Below are 26,983 nucleotides of genomic sequence, written 5' to 3'. Positions count from 1 at the left end.
TATTACTGATAATTCCAGTATTTGATTTGTGGATACTTTGTCTTTATTCTGTTTCCACTGCTCATAAAGGCTGTAGATTTCTTCTTCTGTTTTTTAATTGGCCTGATGACATCTGGAAATGGTGTGAAGAAAAGTGCACTACACCTCCAGTCCAATGGGTGGCGGTAATAACAAACCAGAAGCCAAACAAGCAAATCCTACTAAGCAGTCCTTATCTCACTACGCTACATATGTTTCCTAAGCAAGATGGAGGACAACTGGCTTACGACCTTTTCCTTTGGTCCATTATCTATCACAGAAAGTACAATTTAATGACAGGGTCCACCATTCAACAAAAAAAATCACCACTCCACTTACTGAGGCAATCTAAAAGTCCAACCCCCAGTACAGCAACTTTTATCGGGGAAAATGTGGACCCAGGAAATTAAAATTGTGCTGTAACACAGAGGACTTTCAAAATCCTGGCTAATGGCTAAAAGTCCATGGAAGGTGAAAGGGGCTAGAACAGTCACTGTCCGTCAGAAGAGATCAGAACCACAAGACAATCCCAGTCTGTCAAGCACTATGTTATGATAAATTGTCAAATGCATCACTGACATTGGATAATACCAAGACAGCCATTCAAAACTATGACTATAAAATATCACAATTTATTTATTTATTAGTTTTATTTTTTCCCTGCTGTTGTGTTGCCCAGTGTTCAAGTAATTAATTTATGAAGTTAATCACAACCAGTGCATCTATCTTAGCAGCTCCAGCCTTTAAATCTAAACCATGATGTGACGTGGGGATCTTAATGAGAGCCACATTTAGCTGTTTACTCCTTCTGTATTCAGCAGATGCTGCTTGTCATATGCTTGTTTAATGTTTACAGCATGTTTCCACTTTGCAGCGACAGTCTTCTTGGAACGGGAGCTAAATGCAAGATTTTATCTGTACTTTTAAATCCGTAGTTTTGCTATTCAACATTGTAGATGGAAACACAATATAAATGGGAACTATTTGCATTTCAGGTTGGCTTCTTTTCGGAAATCCTTGGTGTTTTCAGCAAAACAAAAACATCTGTACACTTCATTTTGCTGAGATGACGCTTGATATTTCAGCAAAAAAATAAAATGTATGCTGTTGCTTACCTCCTGAAAGTGTGTCACTTAAAACCTGGAAGGTCTGACAAGCTACGGCACGCATTCCATTGCTATTAATGGTCTTATTCCGATTCTGCAGTTGGAATACCAATTCGCTTTATGTCATGCAAGTAATGTCACATGTATTTAAAGTGTTTGACTAATTGCCCCCCCTCCCCGTCGAGCTAATTAGTTCTCCTTTGTCTTGTGATCCGGTAATCATGACACGGAATCACAGAAAAAGCGCTCTGTGTGTGGAATAAGTGAGTGCAAAGAAGTAGCAGCTTCCGTCTTTGTATGCCGAGCTGCACCGCGTCTGTCTGTATGTGTGTGGTTGTGTATAGAAAGCCTCAGCAGAGTTGATTGTCGCAGCATTGATATTCCCCTCACAGGGTTGTCAAGCATGAAATAGAAGAGTGCGCTTTCTGTGGATGAACTCTCAGCAGAGCACTGTTAGATAGTGAGTGCTGAAGCCTTGGAGAAATAATGTAGCTGAAACCGATAGTGACTTGGGATCAAGAGAAGATAAATCTTATTGTGTGTGCGGCTTGGTTGTAAAACCAGAGAACATTTAGCTCATTGTTGAAACCGTGTCCCTCAAACTTAATATTGATGATCAGTTTGTCGGTTTTTATCCCGTGGAGTCTTTGTGGGCAGTTGCCAAAGCTAAGCAGGTTTGGGATGCCAGTGAAAAACACAATTACCTTGGTTGCACTTGTTTTTGGGTCATTAAAAAAAGTCCTTACAAACGAATATCTGTCAAATAAAGGAATACCACACAAATTCCTAAAAGTATCATAATGAATGAATAATGAAATCATTTTGTAGGCTTTTGTCTTTAAATGCTTGATGTCCTGAAGTTTTCTTAAGTCATGTTTATCTGTCTTCAAAAAAATTACCCTGGAGTATATTGGCTGGAGTATAACAGTGCAGTATTTGTCAAAAACAAAACTTTTCCAAGTTTTAAATCCCTTTAAATGCAGATGAACTCTCCCTCAGAGAGGACAGGCGGACAATGCCGAGGTGGCAAGAAATCAACGACGAACGAACGTCGTTAAGACAATGTTGCTCCCTATCAATCTGGGAAGAGTAACAAAGCCATTTCCAAATGATTCATTGTCCTTTACGATAGGATGAAAAAAGATTATTCATAAGTGGTGAACAATGAAGACATTTAAACGTGAACGTGATAAGTACATTTCCCCCAAACAAACACATAAAGTACTAAAACCTCTTAGACTTTAGGATTTTACTTACAGCCACTGACCGTGGAGCCTGAGAGGAGTCTCTCAGACTCGACAGTCACTGCCGGCCTCTTAAATATTAAAATAAATGACATGAATGTTAGACTGAGCAAGAATGACTTGTTTGGAGGGCATGTAGGAAACCCCTTCCAAAAAGAAGCATATCAGCATACCTTAGAATTGCAAAGTTTGATCTGCATGAATAACGTCCGTTGGACAGAGGCGACCAAAGTAGATACTTTGGCTGCAGTGCTCGTCATCATGCTTGGAGAAAACCAAATGCAACATATCAGTACAAACAATTTTTGATGGTAGTGGAGGGTTTATGATGTGGAGATATTTTGCCACTACTGAACCTGGACACATTCCAGTCTTTGAGTCAGTCAGTCAGGAACTTCTCTTCATACCAAAGTGTCCAAGAGACAGAAGTGAGACCTTCTGTCCAACAGCTGAAGCTTGACCCAAAGTGGGTCAACAACGGGGCAATGGTTGTAAAAAGAGCCACAAATCTACAACATAATGACACCAAAAGAAAATCAATAGGTCACAAACAGCCCAAAGTTTGGACACTGGTGTGACTGAAATGCTCTGAATGGAGAGTGGCCCAAAACTCCTCTGCAGATTATGTGGAGGGGTGCTAAAGAGAGGCTTATGATCTGCAGGCTGGTGAATTGTGGGGTGTAGTTCTGTTTATCTAACTGTACGCAGAGTTGTGTAGACATTAACCCCCCCACACCACCCCACCCCATGAGTAGCTGTAGGAGGCCATCAGCTCAGGATTTCTTCCGGAAGAACATCTCCACATTGTTAAAGCAGGACTCAATATGCTTTCAAACATTGTGCAAATCAGTGTGTAACAACATGCTCTGAGCCACCGGACCATTTGGATTTGTTGACATTGTTCGGGTTTTATAACCTGAGCAAACATGACGAATTAGGACGCCGCATCTGCTTGTTGGTCTCGTTCTTAAGACCTATCGTCTCCACAAGGAATTCGCCTTCAGTCAGAAATGCTTTGGTTTTCTGTTTGCAGGAGCTTGTTGCTGACATTACAGACCTGTGTTTAATCTCTTCCTCTTCAGTACATTCATTCTTTATTCATTGCACTTAATTTAAAAGTAGCTAAGTAGTCCCCTCCCTGTGAAGGGTGGTGACCACAGAGCCCTACTCTGTCGCATAGAAAGCATCGAATCGAGCATGTCACCTTAAGACAGTTTGCTATCATGTTATTCATTTATCTGATGCTTTATCAACTTTAACTGAGTTTTTTGTTGTTTTTTCTCCACAGGGGGTAAACCGGGTGGGGAAGGACGCCAAAGTGGGTCGCGATGGCGTGCGGCGGAAAGACTGGCATGACTACGAGGTGATCAGAAGAGACGCAGCTCGATCTGGTAAATTCACTCTTGTCTCTCAGTCCCTGCTCGGGTTTTTCTTATGCACACCCGCTCCTGTGCTTCATGTGATGGAAACCTAATGCCGTAAATATAGTTTGTCATCAACAACAATCACCAACTGGGTTTAATTTTCCGCTCCAGGAGAATCTGCTTGTAAATTAGCTGAAATGGGTTTATACCTGAAATGAGCCGTAAAGACTAAAAGTTAGCCTTTTTATCTTTAAGGGAAAGAGGGTAATTTCCACTTAATGGATCATGCCTCTTGATGAATCAGCTCCATTAAGTTCTCTGGTCATCCACAGGCTCTCATTCTTTACTGATTCTTTGTCTTTAAGATTTAATGCAATACGCATAAATAAAGGTTTGTAGTTGCTAATTTATCAATTTAAAAAACTAGGTTTTCTGCCTCTGTGAAGAGAGCTTTTGTTAAACTCCTAAATTTGAAATGAAATGCACTTATTTGCTCTCATGCAGGGTTTAAATTGTGTTTAGATCTTAGCCTTGACAGAATTCCCTTTATGAAGCTCTGCCGCATAAACACACACGCACATATTTTGACCATGTTATCTCTGCTTACTTATAGAAGGAGGAAAGATGTTTTTTGAGTAGAGAAGGTACTCTTAACCTTTTTAGAATCACTGTTGAGAATCAAGTTGAGTGCAATATTCTCCATTAAAGAGAAACCATGGTGCAACAGCTGCTGCCTAAGGGTCTGAGCTGATGGACCGCCGTTGTGGACATGACCTGACGGTGAAGTGTGCACGTATTTTTAGGAAACGGTGAGCAGGGGAAGCCGTTCCCGCTGACGGAGGCTGACAGAGTGGACCAGGCCTACCGGGAGAACGGCTTCAACATCTACGTCAGCGACAGGATCTCTCTGAACCGCTCCGTCCCAGACATACGCCATCCGAAGTGAGTCGAGCGTCGCCGTACACGCACAGTCAACACAAAGTTCACAGCTTCTCATGTGCTCTAAGCTGTTGCCTCCAATTAGGTTTTCTCCTCTATTAGGAGCTGTGTGCCAGGCATTGGAGGTTTTATTAGCTTTACCTCTGTCCGTGTTAACTTTAAAGAGCCACCAGCTTTGTTTTTAATCTCAACAAAACGCAGAACCTGAAACAACAATGAAAGTGTATTTTTTTTTTTTTAATTTGTCAGAAAAAGAAAGTACGTCCTAAATTTGGCGAAGGCCCAAAATGAGATTCAGACAGCTTTATAACTGTGGACATAAAAATGTCACAATTTCAAAGTATTGCAAAAAACAAAAATAAGTTTAACATTTAACATTTAATTGCTTTTTCTAATATCGCTAGCAAGAATAACTAAGATTTTGTGGTAATATTAGTCCTGCTTCACAGTGACTGAAATTGGTCAGTCTTCTCTTGATCAATTCTAAATGTCAGATAAAAAAAATATTATTTTTCTTCTGTCAAGTTAATGCTTCAGAACTGAAAACAGACACGTTTTAACATTTGTCACAACATCAACAAAGTGCATGTTCTTAGATGCACTCTGGTCTGACTTATGCAAAAAACCTTGATGCATAAATGGGGACAATAAATCCTTCAATCTGTATCAGGTTTAAAAATACACCTGCTGTTAAATAACCTCCAACACTTTAGCTTATTTCACCATCTGTGTTCTTTACATTGTTAAATTAGAAGAAAATGAACACAGATGAGTTTGTGTTCTTATGCTTAGAATGAATTTTGGAATTGGTCATAATCTAAACAGCAGGTTGGACCTTACAGTGAAGAGTGGAAGTTTGTGTCGGATAGTTAAAGCTTGATGAAGGCATCTCTACTGCAGCAGGATGTTTATTTTACCGGCAGTAATGGCAACTCTTGCAGCTCGTTGTATGTTTCAAAACTGTAGTGACAAGTTGTGCTCCTTTCTGTAGTGAAGAAACATGGTGTGTTTAGACTTCTGGGAAAATGTGTTTTTTCCCCTACAAGGGAAAGAGTTTACAAGAATTTGCCGGATTTAGTCATTATCCAGAGGGAGAGGAAAAGTTCCATACTGTCCTCCACACCGCTGCAGACAACGCTGCCTCTGGCATCTTATTAAAGGGAGATGCAAAGTTTTAGCGTTCTTAAAACTGGCCAATTCAGAGTAACCAGTTAACCTAACAGTCATGTCTTTCCACTGTGGGAGGGAGCAGAAGTGCCTGGAATAATCCCACGCATGCACGGGGAGAGCAAGCTCCATTTATGAAGAGCTCAGGCCAGGATTTAGAAGTATTTACTTTCTACCTTGCAACCCATCCAACTCACCCATGTCTACATAAAAGAATAGGGAAAAAAGATAATTTCATTTATCATTAGCCCTTTATTTCATTTTACACAAACTAGCAAACATATTGACTTGGTGTCAATGAAAATCCTACTTTTATTGATTTAGTGGAAAAACTAAATGCCCTTTTTAAAGTGTGTACCAGGTCAGCATCTACACTGCATGCTAACTGGGTGCCAAATAAGATAATTGTCAATCTGCATTACAAATACCTCATAATTTAACATACATGTTCATTTAAATTTGAAACATGTTACAATTTACTCTCTGCAGTGTGCTAAAGTCAGAATGACCAGGTCAGAATAAAACACTCTTGGTAGGTCCATGGTATTTTCAGCTTTAGTTTTAGTAGAAGTAACATTGTTTTGGGTCATTGCTGCAACATTTCCACAGCATTTCCGTAAGTTTTTTTGTAGTTTATAAAAACATCACTGTTATCATCTTCTTTTCTCACTGCAACATGCATTACAGTGAAATTTGTCCTGCTCCCACCTCCGTTCTTCATCTGCATTGTAACCGTTAGTCCAGAAGAAATTTTATCTGCAGTCTGGCTTAGCTGGAAGACTGATCAGATGTTTGTGGAGCTGCATCACTCTTACATGCATGGACTTCTGCAAATTCTGAATGAACTGAATGTTTTTTTAAAAATAATAATAATAATAATAATAATAATAATAATAATAATAATAATAATAATAATACATTGGATTTGTAATACACTTTTATATTTATACAAATCCCAAAGTGCTACATAGTAAAACAGGTAAGTGCTAAATAACAACACATTGAGAGCATGAAGAATAAAAAAGTTAAAAAGATAAAGTAAAAAAAGACAGTAAGTAAAAGGGGAAAGAGTTAAATTTTCTCTCAGATGATAAATTAAAAAACAAAATACATTCAACCAGGAAATTGAAAAAGAAATCCTCAATCCTAAATCCTAAATATTGATAGTGAAAAATCCAAACATGTTTACAGGTTCTTTTATAGGTTCTTCTATTTTGTTATATAAAAATAACTAATTTTAAGATTTTTTTATTATGATTTTTTTTTTTACATTCTTTTCTAATTTGATTTTCCAGAAGAACCTAAAAGTCAGCAAACAGCTTTCCAACAGATGGGTTCTTAACAATTTTCACCTTATCTCAGTCCGCCATGTCACTATGTAATATGGTGACAGCACAAAAGAACCCGCCTCCCTTTAAGACACACACTTTACCCCAAGCAGAAAATATAATAATCATTTTTCAGCAACAATAATTACACCTTGGGCCTGGGTGTACAGTTTTATTTGAATCTAAGCTGAAAGGGGCCACATGGGGGCCAAACGTCTGCAGGTTTTCACTCCAGCCAAAGGCCACAGCAGTTTATTTCAGAGACTGGCACTCCATCAATTCAGGAGGGTGTGTGTGTAATTAATCACTGCTGAAGTTAACCGTTGGACTGAAAACCTCAACTCTCTCAGTCCTTTCGTTGATTTTCTAAAAATAAGGCATGCTACTGAGCGCATGATTTCAAAAAATGTAGAATTTAATATAATATAAGTACTGCATAGAGGAGAGCCTGGAGAATGGTGAAGGACCCTCAACCACAGCCAGTCGAATAAAACACACTCAATGAGAAATTGAGCATTTTTAAAAACTGTTTGTGTTTTGGATTGCTCTATTCGTGCTTGACAGACGAGCAAATGCAGCAAAACTAGCACAGTTTGGAGAAAACCAAACACATGATGTAAGCTTAAAAACCTTGTGTCAACCATCTGGCATGATGGTGGAGGCCTGATGATTCGGGTTGTTTTAGAGCCACAGGACCCGGGCACCTTGCAGTTGTTAAGATGTGGATAAGCCCATGTAAAGCGAAGCATTCTGGAGTCAAATGTGCTAACATTTATTGCATTCAAGGCAAGGAAAGGCAAGTTTATTTATAAAGCACATTTCAGTACAGAGACAATGCAAAGTGCTTTACATGATTAAAATATAGGGGGGGAAACAGAAGAAAAGCAAGTAGGAATAAAATGTAGAAACAAAATAGAACATGGAAAAACAGAAACTAAAAGCAAATATTAAAAACAGTTGGACTTCAGTAAAACAGTTTTTCTAGAACAGTCAAAGATAATCCTAAACAAATGTGTTTTTAATCTTGATTTAAAAGAACTCAGGTTTTCAGCACTTTTACAGTTTTCTGGAAGTTTGTTCCAGATCAGTGGAGCATAGGAACTAAATGCTGCTTTACCATGTTTGGTTCTGGTTCTGGTTCTGGTTCTGGTTCTGGTTCTGCAGAGCAGGCTGGAGCCAGAATACCTAAGTGGTCTGGAGGGTTGATACACTGATAACAAGTCTGTGATGTATTTAGGAGCTAAGCCATTCAGGGATTTATAGACTAACAGAAGGATTTTAAAGTCTATTCTCTGAGATCCAGGGAGCCAGTGGAAGGAGTTTAGAACCATGTCCATGTTCTCTACGTTCTTAGTCTTAGTGAGGACGCGGGCAGCAGCATTCTGGATCAGCTGCAGCTGTCTGATCCACTTTTTAGGCAGACCTGTGAAAACAATGTTGCAGTGATCAATTCTACTAAAAATAAATGCATGGATTAGTTTTTCCAGATCCTGCTGAGACATCAGTCCTTTAATCCTGGAAATGTTCTTCAGGTGATAGAAAGCCGACCTTGTAATTGTCTTTAGATGCTTTTGGAGGTTCAGGTCTGAGTCCATCACTACACCCAGATTTCGGGCCTGATCAGTGGTTCCTAGCTGAAGCTGTGTGCTAACTTCTGATCTCTCCTCTATTGTTCCAAAGACAGTCCAAGCAGTTCTTTGTATTACTAATATTCTGTACAGGAATATTGCTCTAACAATATTGTGCCGCCCTATTGTTTCTATGCCAGGGTTACGGCACTAAAGTTCCAAACTCGATAATGACATTAGGAAGAATACTCAATACTCTGTACCATTTTTAATGCTGTGGCAACAATTTCAAGGTACAAGGTTGTTTCTAGTCGAGAGAATATATGATTAATTACAATAATATGAAATTTTAACTTTCTTCATTAAGTCAAACCCATTAAAGAGGGGACAATCTAACCCTCGTTTGGGAAAAAAAATGATTTAAGTGTCACTTCCCTTGAAAAACATTAGATAAGTGTTAATATCCTCTATGGAAGCGTTTACCCTTGATTCGGTTGTGCAGTTATTCTTGTTTTTATTATAATGGCTTATCTTTATTGTGCCACCACATGCTTCCATTTGGCTGTCTATTTGCTGTTGATACAAACACATTTCACTACTGAAGGACAGATGAAGGACCATTCTGACCTAAAACAAAATGCTTCAAAACAAACCTGGATGTGGTGCAGACAAAACCTATTTTTCACAGTGGAAACGAGGATCTGGTCCATGGTCAGCAGCCGTCCTGTACAATTCCTGCCTTCCTGGTCACTTTAGATTGTATTTTCTTTAGTGATCAACAACAGCAGCTCTGCTTTCTTCTCTGCTGTCTGCTTCAGTCTCTTTTCCTGCTTTAATTCCACGGTTGCACGCTTTGGACCTGCACACCTGGGAAGTGCTTCCCAAACCACCAGGACCCCCTCATTGGGCCGCCTGGGTCCGTGAAGCTAAAGAATATTCAATCAGGCATCCTCTTTGACAGATCAAATTAAGGTTTCCGGAAGAATCGATCTGGGCCACTATGTGATACATTTGGCTTTGTGAGTTAAATGCCTTCATCGAAAATACATGTACCTTATTTTTACGCATCTTAACACGGCTAACTTTGAGTCTTCCTCGTTTAACACAAGCTTCCACACTAAAGAGTGTTGAACTGGTAACTTTTCCTGTGAGGTGTGTTCGCTGATCGGTGGGCAGACAGGAAATCGCTGACCAGGCTTCGTCAAGATAAATTAAATCCAGATAAATTACGGATGAAAAATGGTAAATTCTGGCCACCGGTTCATTATAAGTGAATCTCTAGTTTAGATCGGGATTTTCCACACCGGAGCAGTGTGATGCATTTAAAATCACCGGCTGATGAGGACCGTCATGGACATTTGATGACAGTACAGGCAAATGTGTTTGCTCCCAGAAACCTCTGACTTCAGAGGAAAGGCACGGGGGGGGTGGAACAGACCAGACCAGACACGCTATTAATACAGCCGTCTAAACATCTCAAGACCTGCTGACCTGTTTGTCTCAGATCAGCCTTCAGCTCCTTCCTCTACCTGACAGGAGCTTCTCTCTGACCTCCACCGTCACTTTCATGTGAAAAGCGGTTTTAAATGCTTCAACGCTCAAGGTCCCCTCAATACCTTTTATGCTCGCTCTCGTTTTTATCCCTCAGACTTATAAATCTCCCACATCCTGTGACCTTATGTGGCTTCTTTTTGCATCAAACATGCTTTCCATCCCACGCTCCTCAGTCTGCACCAGGGGGGGGCATCGCTGTAGCGCACTCTATCAATCCGATCCTTTTATTGCTCTCACACTGCGGCTGTCAAAAAGGATTGAAGTTCACCTCTGCAAACTTTAGGGTGGACTAAGCAGTTTTGTCGTATTAAAACTCTGGAAATCGCGCCTGAGAAGTAGCCGATAAACGGTTAAACACCTTGGCAAAGGGATGAGACTTCACTTTTGGTGGGATTTTAATGTTTTCGCTTGGCGGAAACTCCCCGTGCCAAGACATTTCATTACCGTCAAACACCCACTAAAGGGTAGTTTTTGCTTAGTCTGTCTTGGGGAGATTTAAACGCGAATCGGGCTCAATAGAAAGGGTTTGGGGGCTTTAATCTTTTCAGCTGCGTCGCGTTATTGTCAGCTTCTTGGACCCAGGATCAGGATGTTGGCTGCAGTCAGGCCGGTCGACGCGGCGGGAGAGTGACAGGTGTCTGACAGCCACGTGCCACCTGGGCTCTCCGAGGGCTCCCGGTCCTTCCTACAGCTTTCATTCACTTGTCTCGCTCGCACTCGCCCCCGAGAAGGATGCGATGGAGAGGCACAGAGAGAGCTAGACAAGCCTGAGAGCCTCTGAGGTAATTACAGTCTCTGCAGATTCCCCTTCTGATCTCACAGAGAGCGTGGCGAGAGGGAAGAGAAAAGAGAAAGCAACTGAAGGGCAAAGCAGCAGGTGGTATGCTTCATTACATCTTATTAAAAGAGCAACACATTGTTCAGGTTGGACTGCTGCAGAGCACGGCGATACAATTAGGTTCACGGGTTCGAGGGAGCTTCTATTCCACTGTCAATTGGCATTTCAAATGCAGCAATAATGACTTCAAAAATGCCATAAAAATAGTAACGACATGGAAAGGTGTTCAACAAGTTTATTATGACATTAGCTGTGTATAGCCCTTTATTACCAACACTATAGAATACCATTTGCTTGTAGTTGATAAGGTTACTGTTGTTCTTACTACAGAATTATCTAAGGTGAAACTCAGACAGTAGAATTTTCTGGGTCCATTAGTTCATGTATTTGTTTGTGATTTGCCTGTGCATTGTTTTGTACCAGTCACTTAATGTGTTTTTGTTACCCTTTTGTCTTAAATCATCAATGAAAAGTGAAAAGAACTATCCCAGAAGATTTAAACATGGCCATGTAAACTTTTTAATTGGTAATTGGTCCCAACAAGCCCTTCCTCCTTCCAATCAGGGGAACCAAAGGGAGACCTTTCTATTTAAAATGTTTCCAATTTTATTTCTTTAATTTATTTTTTTTTTCTTCAAAAAGCCTGATCTGCAAGGTAAAGCCCGTCAAAGTCTGCCTCTTTGCACCATGACCCCCCAGGACCAATTTACCTTTCAACACTCTTATTCTCCTCACGGAGCTGTGCGGAGAGAGGCTCTGTTCCTCTCTCCAGTTTTTGTTTTTTCCTCCATTTTATGTCGGTCGTTCTGCCAAATCCAAGCGCTTTATACAAGCAGGCAATCCCAATAAAAAGCTGTCAGGTGGGTGTGCATTAATACCACATAGACGGAGTAGTAAAATAACCAGTGTGACGAGTAAATTATAAATAATGATGATTTTAATGCTGCGTGACAATTAATTTAGCTAAGTTTAATCAACACATTTCTTATTCCACTCTATTCAGTAATTTCTCTTCCATTGATTAGGAAGAGCACATTTCTGTTGTTCTCCATGTTTCTTGTATCAACCAATCACACCAAGCAATGGAGTCAACGACACCTCCTCACTAAAATGCAGTCTTTTGTCATCTCCTTACTTAGAGTTGCTCTATGCAACTATTTGAATTGCTCTTAAGCTAAAAGGAAAGGCAGGAAATCTTAGGCTAAGTTAGGAGCTTTCTGAGAGGACTCTGAATCTAGGAGAATATGGCCCCAAGCCCACTGTTCCTAAAGTGTCCTGTCTACCTGTCTTAGAAAACGTAAACGCTTAAAACACCAAGGTGAAACCAAGAATTTAATTATGACCAACTCAGTCAGTGCCTGCTGTTTTTTTTTTTTTTTTTAAAGTGCCTTAAAAATAAAGTTGGCCTTGCTTGACTCTGCAATTCTGACATCTCTAACAACCTAAAAACACATTCAGCATCTGCGTGTTTGTGCGCTGTGTTTTATGTGTTGTTGCAGCTGCAAACAGAAGCTGTACTCGGAGAAGCTGCCAAACACCAGCATCATCATCCCGTTTCATAACGAGGGCTGGTCGTCGCTGCTGAGGACCGTTCACAGCGTGCTCAACCGCTCCCCTCCAGAGCTCATCGCAGAAATCATCCTGGTCGACGACTTCAGCGACAAAGGTACGGGGGGAAGGACAAGACACGCACACAAGCACACAGAGATTCTCATTAGCACAGCAGCCGTTGGTGGCTAATATTTGCATTTTCGCCGGACCATGTCTTGTTTTTTTATTTCTTTTTTTTCCACATTGCTTTCTTTGCACACAGACAGCTGCTCATACTCACAAGCAACTGAGGGATGTGTTTGCCAAGTTTGTTGACTGTTAGTCAGATAATGATCTGCTCAGAAATAAAGGCTCCATCCTGCTTCTGCAGGGTGCCAAATGAATTCTTAAGACACTTGCGTGTGTACTTCATAAACGAAACGGGAACATGGAGACGGTGCTGGTGAGTCACTGTTTTTGTGACTTGTCCAACAGGTTTTGGCGGATGCACAACATCAGAGGCATCTCAGAATGTCTGACTTTATTTCTTCACCTTGCAGCTAAATGTGCCGTTGCACGAGGCCACGTCAGACTTTATTGTTTCCTATGCTGGAAAGATAATTGTTGTCAGCGTCTGTGATGTGTGCAAGTTCATTCTTGATTGCAATTTAAAAAGAAAAGTCTTTTTTTCTCTTTTAACGGTTATGGTGCATTTAAAGCCTGATACACTGCAAAAATAGAACTAAAAATAAGATTTTTTTAAATCAGAGTATTTTTCCTTGATTTGAGCAGGTAAATAAGATTTTTTGCCAATGGAATAAGATTTTTGCACTTAAAATAGAAACAATTCATCTCCATCATCTTATCTCAAGTACAGTATATCTAATTATCATATTTTAGGGGTAAAAATACTCATTCCATAGGCTAATAATCTTATTTACCTGCTCAAATCAAGGACAAATACATTACTTTCAAGAAATTTTGACTTATTTTTTGTTCTCTTTTTGCCCTGTAATCTCTGACTGAATTTTGTAAGTTCAGTAACTCCGAACGCTAGCAAGATTTGAAAATGAATGAAAACAGCCTTTAAAATAAGTCCTTTCTTACCAATTTGCTGTCAAATTGTGAACTAGTGCTTAAGAGACCTATTGTAGACATACAATAGTGCACTGTGTGCTCTGCCGCTATTTGTATTAACTGCGAACATCTGGAACGTGCGGTGCTACAAGGGCGTGTCTGCGCTGCTTGGATAATTCATAGAGCAAACGCAGCAAGTGAGCAGAATTAGCATGTTCGACTGCTTTATAGGTGGCACAGGGGAACAGTGGCTAGCACTCTTGCCTCATAGCAAGAAGGTCTCGGGTTTGAGTCCCAGGCTTGGCAGGTGCCTTTCTGTGTGGAGTTTGCATGTTCTTGCCATGTCTGCGTAAGCTTTCCTACAGGCATTCCGGTTTCCTCTACCACTAAAAGACCCGCTGGTCAGGTCGGCTGTTAGCGGCGGCTCCCTTAGTCGCAGCAGCTCAGGCTGACCCTCCATCTGACCTACAAAATTTAGTTGTATGTATAATGACACATAACAGCATCTTATCCTAAAGTACCAGGGTTGAACTGCGGGACTGCAGTTCCACAGATGTGTGAGACATGTCCGCTTCTCCAGCCTAAACACGGCCATCTAAATCCTGTCCAATCACAGCTCAGCAGTCGGAGGGAGGCCCCTTAAGAAAAAAACTTTCTGCCCAGATGTGAGAACAAGATGGCGTCATTCGCTTCGGGAGCGAGAAGAAGTGTCTCGTCTATCGTGGAGTGTGTAGCAGCCTTAATCCTTAACATAGAGGCGGAGTACAAAGTGCACTGAGAGGAGCTTTGACCTGCTAATATCTATTCTCTGATAACAGTCATGCTTTCATAAGTTATATAACTTTTGCTCATGTACCTTTTTCTTCTCCTGGGCGATATGCTTGTTTTTTTATTATGTTAACCTTATAACTAATCGTCTTCGCATTCATTGCTGAAACACATTTTCAGCATGTAACCTGAGAGCACGCGGTGATGACGTGACCCCGCTGCTGGTGGCGAGGTTACCGGCGAATAATAATAATACAGCTTCTCTCACAACGGCTGCTTTAATCGGTTTGAACTCTGGAGTTAAGCTCCGGCTTTGAACCCTCGCATAATAAATCTGGGGACAAGTGCGCCGTTATCAGAGTAGATGTGAGAACAAGATATTCATCACTAAGGCCCCGTTTCATGGACACTGCAGAAAGCATAATTTCCTGTTCCGCTTTTCTATTACCTCAGATATTAAATAGTGTGCTGAGGTCATACGAGGAGAGGCGATGCGGCATGCAAAGGTGTTTTTTTATATTTATTGCCGTTTCTTTAACTTTTCCTCGCACCTGATCCGCCTCTGTCACATCCATCGTCCCGGAATTCAATCTGTTAGATCAACAGATGCGGGCCCGCGCCTTTGTTATTTCACACAGTTTTGTTTTGTTGCCTCGCCAGTGACACAGGGATAACAGAAAGTTTTATTCTCTGACTGGCTAATTAGTAACCACTTCCTGCATTATGTTGTGTAATTATAGCCTCGCTGCAGAGCGGTGTTTCAGAACATTAATATCATAATTAATGCATATGTTCAGATTTGACTCGGAGGATACCTGATGGTTTATATTTGTGTTTATGCGCTTGCTCTGCTGTTGCTGTTGCTATCTGTCTGGGGGAAAATGCTCTAAGCTTCAGGGAATCATGCCAGAAGCGTGACCTCATGAAGGGGATAAACTTTCTTTCTTATTCTTTGTATCTTACAACCAGAGGTGCACAGCTGTGTTGATGCAGTTCGCCTCTCATTAATTTGCATTTTGCTTACAGACAGACATCACTCTACTATGTTAAAGTGGTCTTGATCAAAAGTTTCTCCTGGCTTCCTCAAGATCTTTCTGTTTTCTGTCCATCTTCGGCTGCTGTTTGACTCATTTTCAGTCAGTCATTCCCAGGACGCAGGTCACATGTCAGGGATATTTACTGCGTCCAGTGAGATGTGGGTCCAGATAGAGGCATCCAGGAGCCTTACTGATTACCTAACCTTTTGATGCAGCATCAGCGTTCAGAGATTCAGTTTCCCAGGAGGACAGGTCCCCTGTTTACCTCGGAGGCAGAGCTCAGGCACCCTACTCTCTTATGGGGAAGGTTCCTCCTTCAGTCGTGATCCATAACTCGTGGACACTTGTGAAGTCGGGACTTTCTAACTATTTGAGACTGAGCCAAAGCGTTCATCGCAGCAGATGGGACACCAATGTGTCTGTCCATCCATCGCTCCAACCCTCCATCATTCATGAACAAAAACAACAAAAAAGTAAAAAAAAAAACTTTCTTGGCTCAAAGCTAAGTGGCTTGACAAGAAACAAAAGCTTTAAGCATCAAGTACTGGGCAGAAGAAAGCTATAAAGCAGCTATTTTCCTTGAGAAAATCTCTGAAAGCCTTTCAGAAAGCTTTAAGAAAAGTTTTACTCCTTTAAATAATGTTCTTTTGCTCATTACCACATGCATAAACTCGATGTCCAAGTTTATCTGGGGTTTCTTCCTGATTTGAGGTGTTTATTTATTTTATATATATATATATATATATATATATATATATGACAGATTTTGGGAATCATGTATTATGGTGTTGGAGCTTGTTACCATCTGAACTAATTTGCATTTGTGTCTGAATTATTCCTGTTGCCATTTAGACAATGATAAAATTCTATGTTTTGCTTTTCCATTTCATGCTGATTTGACAGCTGATGGGTTCAAAGATTAGTTTTTAATTTTTGTAGCATATTTAACAGTTGTTCTTATTTGGTCAGGATAAGCTGAAGTCTAGTTTGAGATAACTTGCTCTAGTGTGTCTAATTAGCTGCTCGAAGGCTTGTCAATATAAGTTTCACCGATTTCTTATGACCGAAGGAGAAAAACAACATGTCTACGTCTTAACTTTAGTGCATTATAAAATGAGAGTGGTGTCAGAAAGCATTAGTTGCTCTCTTCTCACTCTCCTGTTTTGTTTTAACATTTAATTCTGTAACTTGAGGGGAAATGGGCCTCTTCTCTTGTATCGCACCTGCTGAGTTGCTGCCCTGCAGCTCGAGCAGCGTGATATGGATCCGCATAACAACAAAAGCAGCACATTTAATGTAAGCCCTAATGCAGTGAAAGCCTTTTTGTTTATTTGCGTGTCGTTCGTTTATCTGAGCTGGGGAGAGAGATCGGACCACATTAAAAGTCATAGCATTAGGAAGTTATGAATAACAAAAGCTATAGCGGTGTAAAATACTGTAGGAACCTGAAGCCCTGTGCGAGAGGAAGCGATGTAAAAGATTAATCGCTGTGTAATACTGTATATATAAGTTTTGAGCATTCGCAGTTGCATCGTGAAAGCTCAAATAACAAACGATGTGTTCGGAAACATTTTGGAGTGAATAAAGTACAGCATGAAGCGGGTGATGGGCAGAGTGAAGGTGAAAGTGGGCGGACTTAGTTCCCGAGTGGATGAGAGTTTCCAGCATCGCTGTGGGAGTAAAATGCAAGAGCAGATACGCATCATTATTAAGCTGAGTGGGCAGAGCCTACACACTGTTTAAACACCAGACAACCCAGTCATTGATTCTGCACAGAAAATAACATATGCATTCACCACTGCTGTCCTAAGAAGTTGAGCCAAAAGTTGAAAAACAAGGAGCATTTTTTTGCTTTACCTGATTTAAATGATTTCTCTTCATCTTGACAGAAAGTGTTTTTTTTTTTCTCTCCTCTCCTCGGCGGGCAGACGACCCACGCTGCAAACCTGCAACTAAGTGTCAGACAAACAGGAAATAGTTTGATCTAATTAGATGAAACTATTACCCATAATTTCAACATATTTAGTCATTCATGTGGAGCTCTTCTCTCCCCAGTATCCGCGCGTTAAATTACACGCACCCGTATTCTCCCGTTTTAGCTACGCATCACCTTACAGGCTTAACGGGACGCCGCGCCGCGCTGCTCGCTCTTTACCTCATCCTACCTTTCTCCCTCTTGCTCGCCCACGCTTACCTCCGCCTCGCCGGAGGAGTTCATTCAGGCAGAACACTGAGTCACAGATACAACGCAAGCGCCGCAACCTGCGGTTTTCATCTCCTCTCTCCTCCTCGTGCTTCCTGAGTAGCATGTGAGCGTGACCCAGTTGGTGAACCCTGAACATGCGTGTGCGTCAGGTAACAGGTGCTGTGACGTTACCGAGTATGGCCGTGTCCACGTCGTCGAGAGAGCTTCTTTATTCAAGGTAAAGCTTCCCAAAGCAGAGCTGGTAAAATAAGAACGAAACATGCACCTGATTTGGAAAAATCATTGAACGGAGGTACATCCTTTTTTAATTCCAGGGTTTTTTTGTATCATGAAGACATGAAAATGTCCTCATGATACAATGACATTGGTCTGATTAATTAAAACCCAATCTCAGGTATGCAAAGATACCACATTGTATTCTACTCAGCAAAATTGAAAAGCTGTGAGAGAAAGCTTTAAATGAACAGCTTCCAGCAGCACCTTTAGTAGTCGTTTCCTTTCTGTCTCTCACGTGGTTTTTGAGGAATTCCGGCCAACTCTTCTTTTCAGCAGCGGACATTAATTTTTTTCTCCTCACATCTTTTTTTTTTCTCTCCCAGTGTCCTGTCTAGCAATGTGGCAATAAGAATTGATATCTTAATGCCAAATAGAGCTCGACAGATTTTGCTTTCACAAGTGGAGCAAACAGCTTTCGCCATAATGCTCCGCTTGATTTGTGCATGTAAATAGCTTTATTGTGATTCCTGCAGGGACAATTTTAAATTATATGGACACTACAATGGGAAAGTGGGAGAGTAAAGGAAGAACAAGAAGAGAAAAAAAAAGAAAGGGAAGAGGTGAAAGAAAGACGAGATAAAAGGAAGAGAATGATAAAACGTCCTCTGTCTGCTCCATCACCTGGAAAGAGACACAAAAAGAACAGCACAACCAACAGACATAAAGCAACAGATACAATCGAGTAACACCTTGATAACATTGCTAAATCATATGTATTATTATTTAAGCTGACATGTTTAATGTGATACCTTAAAAAAGAAAGTGAAAGAAAATAAATAAATAAATTATAGGCTTTCTGTATATAAGTGAACATTTAATACCTGGGACCCAGCACCTGTGGGAGTTTGTGAGAGTGCACTAGTTTAAGTGAAAATTATACATAGATAATTATTCTTTATCTTTATACACATCTCTTAAAAGCTTCCACCTTGGACTCTGACTGCGCCGTCCTAACACCTTGATCCTTTTCCCTCGCAGACATTCGGTCGTAGATTTGCCGCTGTGTTTTGCGGTCGTTTTCCTGTTTATGACACAGTTTGAGCCAATCGGTTGGGCAACTGTTGATTTGACTCTGGCATGATTTCATTAACAGAGCGGCCCGTTATCGGCTCTCTGACCTCGACGTGTCCGGCTCGGTCGGCCTGCAGAGCCTCGTGGATCTGAAGCGAGTTCATCCTCCCGGCCTCTGAGACTTCTGCCTGTCTTGTTACCGACTTTCCTCGCTGCGAAGCCTTCGCTGCTGTGCACTCGGAAAACTTTGCTCAATGGAAAACAGCGCGCAGTGGTAAATGTCAGACTTCAGTGTTTGTCTCTCAATCAAAGAGCAGCTACGTATGTTTTGTTTTATTTTTCCATCCCTGCTGACATTCAGCAGTCATGGAGCAAGAAATCAATCATCAAAAAAAGCAGCAGGATTTCTCTCTCTCTCTCTCTCTCTCGCTCTCTCACAACAACAGCCACAATAAAATGATATGATGTAGCCATAGCAGCAGCTGGGTTTTGATTAAAGGGCGAGAAAGGGGAAAAATGATTTCTGTGGCTTAAAAATGAATCCTCCGCTCCCTAATATATCTTTCTTCCTTCGCTTTAAGCACATATCATCAAATGATCCATCGCAGTATGTCTGAGGTTTACTGCTAAGTAGAGTCATATGCACACCCAGCTGGAAACATTAAAATGCCAGACAGAGTATTTTCATTCTTTATTAAGCTAAACTTGCAGCATGTGTACTGAGAGGCGGTCGCTGGGGGGGGCAAAAACAGCCAGCGCCAGCAATGACTGTTTTATATGTAAGAAATAACGGAAGTTGAAAAAACCGTTATCTCCTAACTACTTTGTTTTGTTGTAAGTGTTACTGAATTATTAACATCAAAATGAGCCTCTTTACATGCACAAAGATGCACACATCGATATTTCTTTATTAAAAATGGATAACATGCCTGCATGTGCTATGGAAGGTGCTGCTTGCAGTGAGGAACCCACATTTTATTATTTGCCGACTTTGCGGTTTCCTTGAAATACAAAGATCAATGAGAGGAACGGTGGCTTTGTTGTCTTCATCACTTAGCTGAAATTTTTCTTCTTGTTTTTGCTCCCAGCCAGCCCCTAACTGTGGACATGTATTGAATTTTTAAAGGGAATTCATTCAGCTTTCACTTGACCACAGGGCCAGGGTTTGTGCAACCCTGATTTCTATGAAGCTGCTTCCTGGCAATGCTGCGAACACTTTACTTTGTGTGAATGTCACATTTCAAATAATTTAGCCTTCCTTAGAAGTATCTATAGAGCTGATAGGACTTCATACATTCATCTTAGAACAAAACCTAAACTTCAATCATATTCTGATGTCCCAAAATGTATTTAGTCTTGGAAACAAGCAAGCACTGGCTGTTGAGCAGCTCATGACCTTATTTACAATCCTAATACTTACTTGCTAGGAAAGGTCTGGGTTTGCAGGCATTTTTATGAATTAAAACTAGTCTCATGTTGTGTTCTGAACCACTTCAATCTGCATATAACTCATTAGGACACAGAAAATAATAGTTTAATTAAAAACACGTGTGATTGTGCTTTATAGCAATTTTTACCAATAATGTTAGGTTCCTTTGGGAAGGTTCATTCTTTAAATGTGTTTCTGTTCTGGCAGTATTGTCTTCTTATAGAGTTGTAGGTGATTAAGTGTCTTTTATTGTCTTTTTTTGTGGGGGGTGGATGTATGAAGCTAAATCTGGCCAGGTCAGAAGCACGCAGTAAATATCTTGTGCTTTGGATGATTAAATAAACTTCAAATGCACAAGAGTATTAGAAAAAAAAAAAAGGACTAGACGGCTTTGATTATTGTCAGCCAAACCGCAGCTTCAAATATTTCTTTCACATCTCCTCTCTGGCTTATTATTGGGCTCAGGCGGCTTTAATGCGGGGTTTCATTAAAGCTGGAAGGATGTGGGTCCAGATTTATACATCACGGTTAAGTGTGTTCTGTGACAGTCGCTCTCAGCAGGACCGCTGAGCCACGCTGCAGCAGGCAACAGAAAAAAAAACAGAAACCTGTTTTTGACTTCTGATTGATTGTCCGATTGTTCCCTCTTCATCCCGATGGGATTAATTAGACAATTGTCTGAGACGCAATAGAATTAAGTATGAAAGAATAAAATGAGCACATGACAAATTAAGCATTAGAGTGTTTTAGTGAATGATTGTACAAGAATTTAACACTTAATTAGTCCCACATACTTGGTTGCCAGGACTCGGTAAATGCGGTTGTAATCATGCTTTAGCTGTTTTGCACAGAGGAGGCAAAATATGATTAATTTGTTCGTATAAGAACCAATCAAGAGGCACAAAACATTTAAGAAGCATCAGAGAAGAGACATAACCCGGACACAGATGTAAAGTGGATGTCTTAAAATGGAAAAAAGTAAGACGTTGAACCTAGTTTCACCAATGTGTTGACATGAATTCATCCTTTATTTTTGATTTGGGAAAGTCTTATAGTCTCAACTGAGAAGTAGATAATTTCAGTTTTTAATTATTGAAGCAGTTGATTAGAAGATGGGTCTTAAAGTAAACCGCAAAATGATTTCAGATAAATATTTATTTTTTTGCATCATTTGAAAGATTCTTTGCAGCATATTGGTTACCTGATCGTTTGAGGTGAAGGAACGCTTGAAGCACTAGGAAACAACTTAATTCGCTGACCAACATGTTTCGGTTCGCCTACATCAGGGTCTGTAGCTGTAGAAGTTCCTTCCTCACGCTGACTGGCACCAAGGCTTTTCCTTTAGGGGTGACCGGTACATCAAGGTCCTCTACATGCTCCAAACCTTTTTCTATGATGACCTCTTTGCAGTCGTAGAAACTAAAAAAATCAGAAGTTTGTCAGATTACTGAACACACAACATATCGCCGACAGAACTCCTCCCCTTTAATGCTGTTGTTTAGTAAAGAGAACACAAAGTTAACTATTTTTAGTTTCAGTAGGGTGTTTAAAAATCAAGCAAAGGGACGCAATGAACTGAGAAGGTTCATTCTGGCTGTGAGACGGCGAGTGAGAGCAAGACTTTTCAGAAGCTAAAAGGGAGCCTGAATGAAAGAAGGCAAAGTAAAACTATGTTTTAGTTCTGCTCCCTCTTAAGGTAGTTCTACAGGGGAAATCTGAATTGGACAAAATTCATATGGGCATGTCAAAGCTTTATGAAAACTGTGTGTTGGCCACCAGATTCTGATCTCTGCATCTCTCTTGATAATTAAAATTTCCGTTATGATTTATACATAAATTAGTCCCTATTTTTTTCTGTGATGTTTTTATGCTATACTTGGCCTTCTACTTAAAGCCCAGGCTAAAGGATGGTTCACATGGAAAGATTTTAAAATAGTTGGTCGATTTTTCAAAGCCTGAGAGACCCCACATGTGACGAAATAAAACCGTCAATAAAACGAGTTTGCTCATAAGTTTGCTCCATGTCGCAGTCATCGTTTGGCCTCGGGGAACACCCCACATGCTAGGATATAACTGAATATTTGTAGTTCTTTAAGCTAATTCACAGTGTGCTTAGCAAACAAAGAAGCAGTTATACGTGAACAAATAGTTCTGCTTGCTTTGAGCTCTGTCACTCTGCTTTAAATTGTGGCTGGTTTCCAAAAGACTTAGAAGTGAATGCAATGTCTAAACTTTTTTTAGCTTTAAAGAAAGAATTCAATTAGTTCTAAAAAAAAAAAAAACACTGCTATTCAAAGTAACTTAAGTTATTCTGTTATATACTTTTTATTGTGTGATTGGATTCTATGCGTTTCCAGATGCTTTCACATATGGTTTGTGAGAAATCAAACTATATAAAAGAAAATTTCCCACTATGGTTCTGAAACCGAGAGACAAACCATTCATGTCTCCACACAGCACTGTGTGGAAATTGCTGTGTTGGCCATTTTGATGTGAAAGTGGGTTTTCTGTTGATTTAGCGCGTGTCTTTGTGTGATCGCTGGACGCAGCTGCGTGCTGTCGGTGGACATGCCTAGAAGTTCACAAATGTAGCCCAGAAACACCCGGTACACAGCAAAATGAGTTGAAACTTGGGAATTACCTGTCTCTGCAGAGAAATGGAGTTAGACTCTTTGGGAATTAAAACATGACGGAGAGGAATTACTTTGGCATGAGCCTATATATGTTATTTATTTTTAGCAATCTGTTGCATTCCTAGAAACAAATACACAGACTAAAGAGGACAGAATTTAACCATTTTTCAGCAACTTCTAACTGGAGAAAGGAAGTGTCACAAGCTGCGAGGGTGAACATACATAAAAACTTTAAAGAACATTGTTCTTTATCATTAGAGGCAAAGGTGGCCTCGTACTTTTCAACATTCTTCTGTTCATTGACCCTAACAGCTACTCAGTGGGTACAGTAGTCACCTTCAATCTGAAGATTATGGGTTTGATTCCAGCTTCCTCATGTCATATGCCAATGTGCCCCAGGGCAAGGCACTTAACGCCAACCTGCCTACCAATCTGCGTATCATTGTATGATAGAAAAGTGCCGTATAAGTCCAGTCCATCTGATATTTAACATTTATTTTTGGTCTTTTGACCTTTTCACCACTACCAGTTGAGACCTTGGATAGATTTTCCATGCGACATCATGGATTGTTCATTCCTGCTTTGTCCAATCAGGCTAAGGGGTTGGAGCTGGAGTCAAAAGGATCACTCTGAGTACCTCAAGGACAGGCTGTTATTATGTTATCAAAAAAAAACTAAAATAAAAACTGTATGTGTGTTAACAGCATTGCTATTTAACTTTACAAGAGGAGCCAGTGCTGTTAAAACATGCATAATGGTTGTGAATTGGTGGGATTCAGTCAGATAATTCAGGTAATTTAATGTAAATGTCCTCATTAGTGACCAAATGGCCAAACATGAAAAGGATTCATCTCTGCTGTCCTTTACCCCCCCCCCCCCCCCCTTCCCCACTGCCTGTTTAAGAGGAGAGTTGAGTTAAAGACAATATTTTATCCACTCTGGTTGCCTTCTGAGTTTAAATCGTTTACTAACTGGCCAATTTACTGAATTATTAGTGTACTTTAATTGGATGGGATTGGATTGTATATCATTCTAAATGCATGTCTGACTGTTAAGTCTGATTAAAGCTTGGCCATGTTTGAGTGCAGGAGAATGAAGCGGAAATAATTGACTTGGACTGGATCAGAATGACTTTGATTTCTTTGGACTTTGTTGAAATGAACCGGATCAAGTTGAGTGAATTGAAATTAACTGCTTGTCAGTAAATCTAAATCAGACCGTTGTAGTGAATTATGATGCTTTGATTTAATTGCATTCCATCTGGGCAATTTGGGTTTGAATTGAAATAAATTATACGGGAATGCATTTTTTTTCTTTTGTGTGTTTCTTTAGATTTAAAACTGAAGCTGACTCTGATGAAGATAGATTATTCATTTGGCCTTGAAATTAAACGACATGTTGGACAAAAATGTGAGGGATACTTGTGGGGATAATATTATTATTACTGTATTAGAAATAATTGGACTGAATTGATCGGGACTGAAATAGAACGAGTTTAAGCAAAGGGAAATGGTTTAGTTTGTCTTTTAGTCTGAATGCATTAAATGACATTATATTTAGATTATATTGGAATTAATTGAACTGAATTAAACTAGATCTTATTGGAATGAACTGGATTGAACCGAAATTGAGTTGAATGCAACCTACTAAACTCTTTTATCACTACAAACGACAGCTCTGGCAAGCACGTTGGCCTCAAACCTTCGACACGAAAGAATTAAATCGGTCAGAAAAAAGAAAAAAAGAAAAATGAGAGGGACTAAAATAAAACCGTTTGAGATGAATGTGGTCCAACGCGCACACAGGGTTAGGTCATGGGACACAGATGCTCTGCGGACAGTTCTGGCTCGAGTGAAATCAGGTTGCCGCGCTAACCTGCCCAGCTACAGTAAATAATGAGCTTCAGCTGGGTGAGAGGGGGGTGGTGGTGGTAGTGGGGGGGGGGAGGCTGCTGGGTGGCGGTGATGGTGCACGGAGGTCAGCTCACTCTTCATTAGGCTGTAATTGAATTTCCGCAGCCCGTGCAGGGAGGATGTTCGGCTCTCACTCTCCCTGCAGGGGAGAGCTGGCTCGCTCTGGCTTCCCAACCTCCCCGATAGTTTCAAGGTTAGCTCGGCTAATGGACTACTTTCTCCACGGATTTCTCCGCTCGCCATCTGTCATCTGCATGTCCGACCATGTAGGTGAGCAGGTACACGCTCCATTATGCGATGCTGCCGAGATGGAGTACAGCCGCGCGGACAGAGCGGCAGAAGGCCGTGTCTGGGCCTCGTAACGGCTGAAAGGCACTCAGGTGGTGGTGACTCAACAAGGGACCCACCGTGTGTCCCCCCGTGAGGGACGCACACATAAAGATGGTGAAGGACGCTCATTTATAACCAAGTAAAAACTGATTAACATTCACAAATTGTTAAAGTTGTGATAGGAAAAAAATAAACAATAGGAAAATTGGAGCTAGCGTTGAAATGATATGGTCAAGGTTACAGCCGACACATCTGCGTATAATGGAGTCAGGACATGAATTTGGACTCTCTTTATTCAATCGAAAACCGAAAACCTATGAGAATAAGCCCCATTGCTGCTCTCAGACTACTTTTTTTCTAGAATGAATGATTGAATGAGTCAAAATTTTATTAAATCCCTTTTTTTTTTATTATGGTTAAAAACAAAGCTTAAAGCTTCTTTTCTTTATTTGTGCTGTCCTCCTTTACCTTCCCATACATTACGCTGCTTAATCTGTTATTTTAATTGCAGACGAATTTAATCACATTAGAAAATAATTATATTTAAATTAGTGTGTTTACTGTAATTAGGCTTCAACTGAACACGTTTAGTTCTCCGTAAATTGCCTTTAGATGACTGATGTGTCGTGTGCATTAAATCCGCCATGCTGCTTGTTGTGATGTTGTCTGAAACTACCCCTCCAAATTATTAAAAAATAAACTTATAAGTTGTCCTGATTGCCTTTTTTTGCTGCACTGTCCATATTAGTTTTCCAATTTTTGGATCAATCTTAGACTTCTCATTGTGACACAACTTGAAAACACAACTTTTAATCGGCTAACGATACTCTTTTTGAACACGTATTTTCACTTTCTTTAAGAATTTATCTTTAATCGGTTAGATTTCACGTTTGTTTAGCTTTTTATTCACCTTTTATTCATTAAAATAGATTAATGTGATTGCCGTTAGGTTAAAATATTGTACAAATGAATTATGCCGATATAATTATTCCCTAATTTCAATTAGAGTATAAATAAACATATTTTAATGATATACAAATGGCATTACATTTTCAAGTACACAATAAGATGACTTAATGACAAAGAAAATGTTATTCTTCAAAATGTCCGTCCGTCCGTCCGTTCGTCCGTCCGTCCGTTGTCTTCCGCTTATCCGGGGTCGGGTCGCGGGGGTAGCGGCTTCAGTAGGGAGGCCCAGACGTCCCTCTCCCCAGCCACTTGGGCCAGCTCCTCAGGAGGAACCCCAAGGCGTTCCCAGGCCAGCCGGGAGACATAGTCCCTCCAGCGTGTCCTGGGTCTTCCCCTGGGCCTCCTCCCGGTGGGACGTGTCCAGAACACCTCACCAGGGAGGCGTCCAGGAGGCATCCTGACCAGATGCCCGAGCCACCTCAACTGGCTCCTCTCGACGTGGAGGAGCAGCGGCTCTACTCTGAGTCCTCCCCGGATGACTGAGCTCCTCACCCTATCTCTAAGGGAGAGCCCAGACACACTACGGAGAAAACTCATTTCAGCCGCTTGTATCCGGGAGCTCGTTCTTTCGGTCCTGACCCAAAGCTCGTGACCATAGATGAGGGTAGGAACGTAGATCGACCGGTAAATGGAGAGCTTCGCCTTTTGGCTCAGCTCTCTCTTCACCACAACGGATCG

The 26,983-nt window shown here is 40.7% G+C and overlaps 1 protein-coding gene across 1 annotated transcript in view; it reads left to right on the top strand.

Annotated features, from left to right (window-relative positions):
* LOC105916840 (polypeptide N-acetylgalactosaminyltransferase 10) overlaps window positions 1-26,983 on the top strand; it is a 125,917-nt gene that overhangs the window by 45,980 nt on the left and 52,954 nt on the right. The window contains exons 2-4 of the mRNA XM_012851468.3: window positions 3,657-3,759; window positions 4,536-4,674; window positions 12,626-12,792. Coding sequence (XP_012706922.3) covers window positions 3,657-3,759; window positions 4,536-4,674; window positions 12,626-12,792 — 409 coding nt within the window. The remainder of the gene's footprint in view (window positions 1-3,656; window positions 3,760-4,535; window positions 4,675-12,625; window positions 12,793-26,983) is intronic.

Source organism: Fundulus heteroclitus, chromosome 11, assembly GCF_011125445.2.
Source record: "Fundulus heteroclitus isolate FHET01 chromosome 11, MU-UCD_Fhet_4.1, whole genome shotgun sequence".
Taxonomy (NCBI): Eukaryota; Metazoa; Chordata; class Actinopteri; order Cyprinodontiformes; family Fundulidae; genus Fundulus; species Fundulus heteroclitus.
The sequence above is the reverse complement of the archived record's forward strand: the minus strand, read 5'-3'. Positions and strand labels throughout refer to the sequence as shown.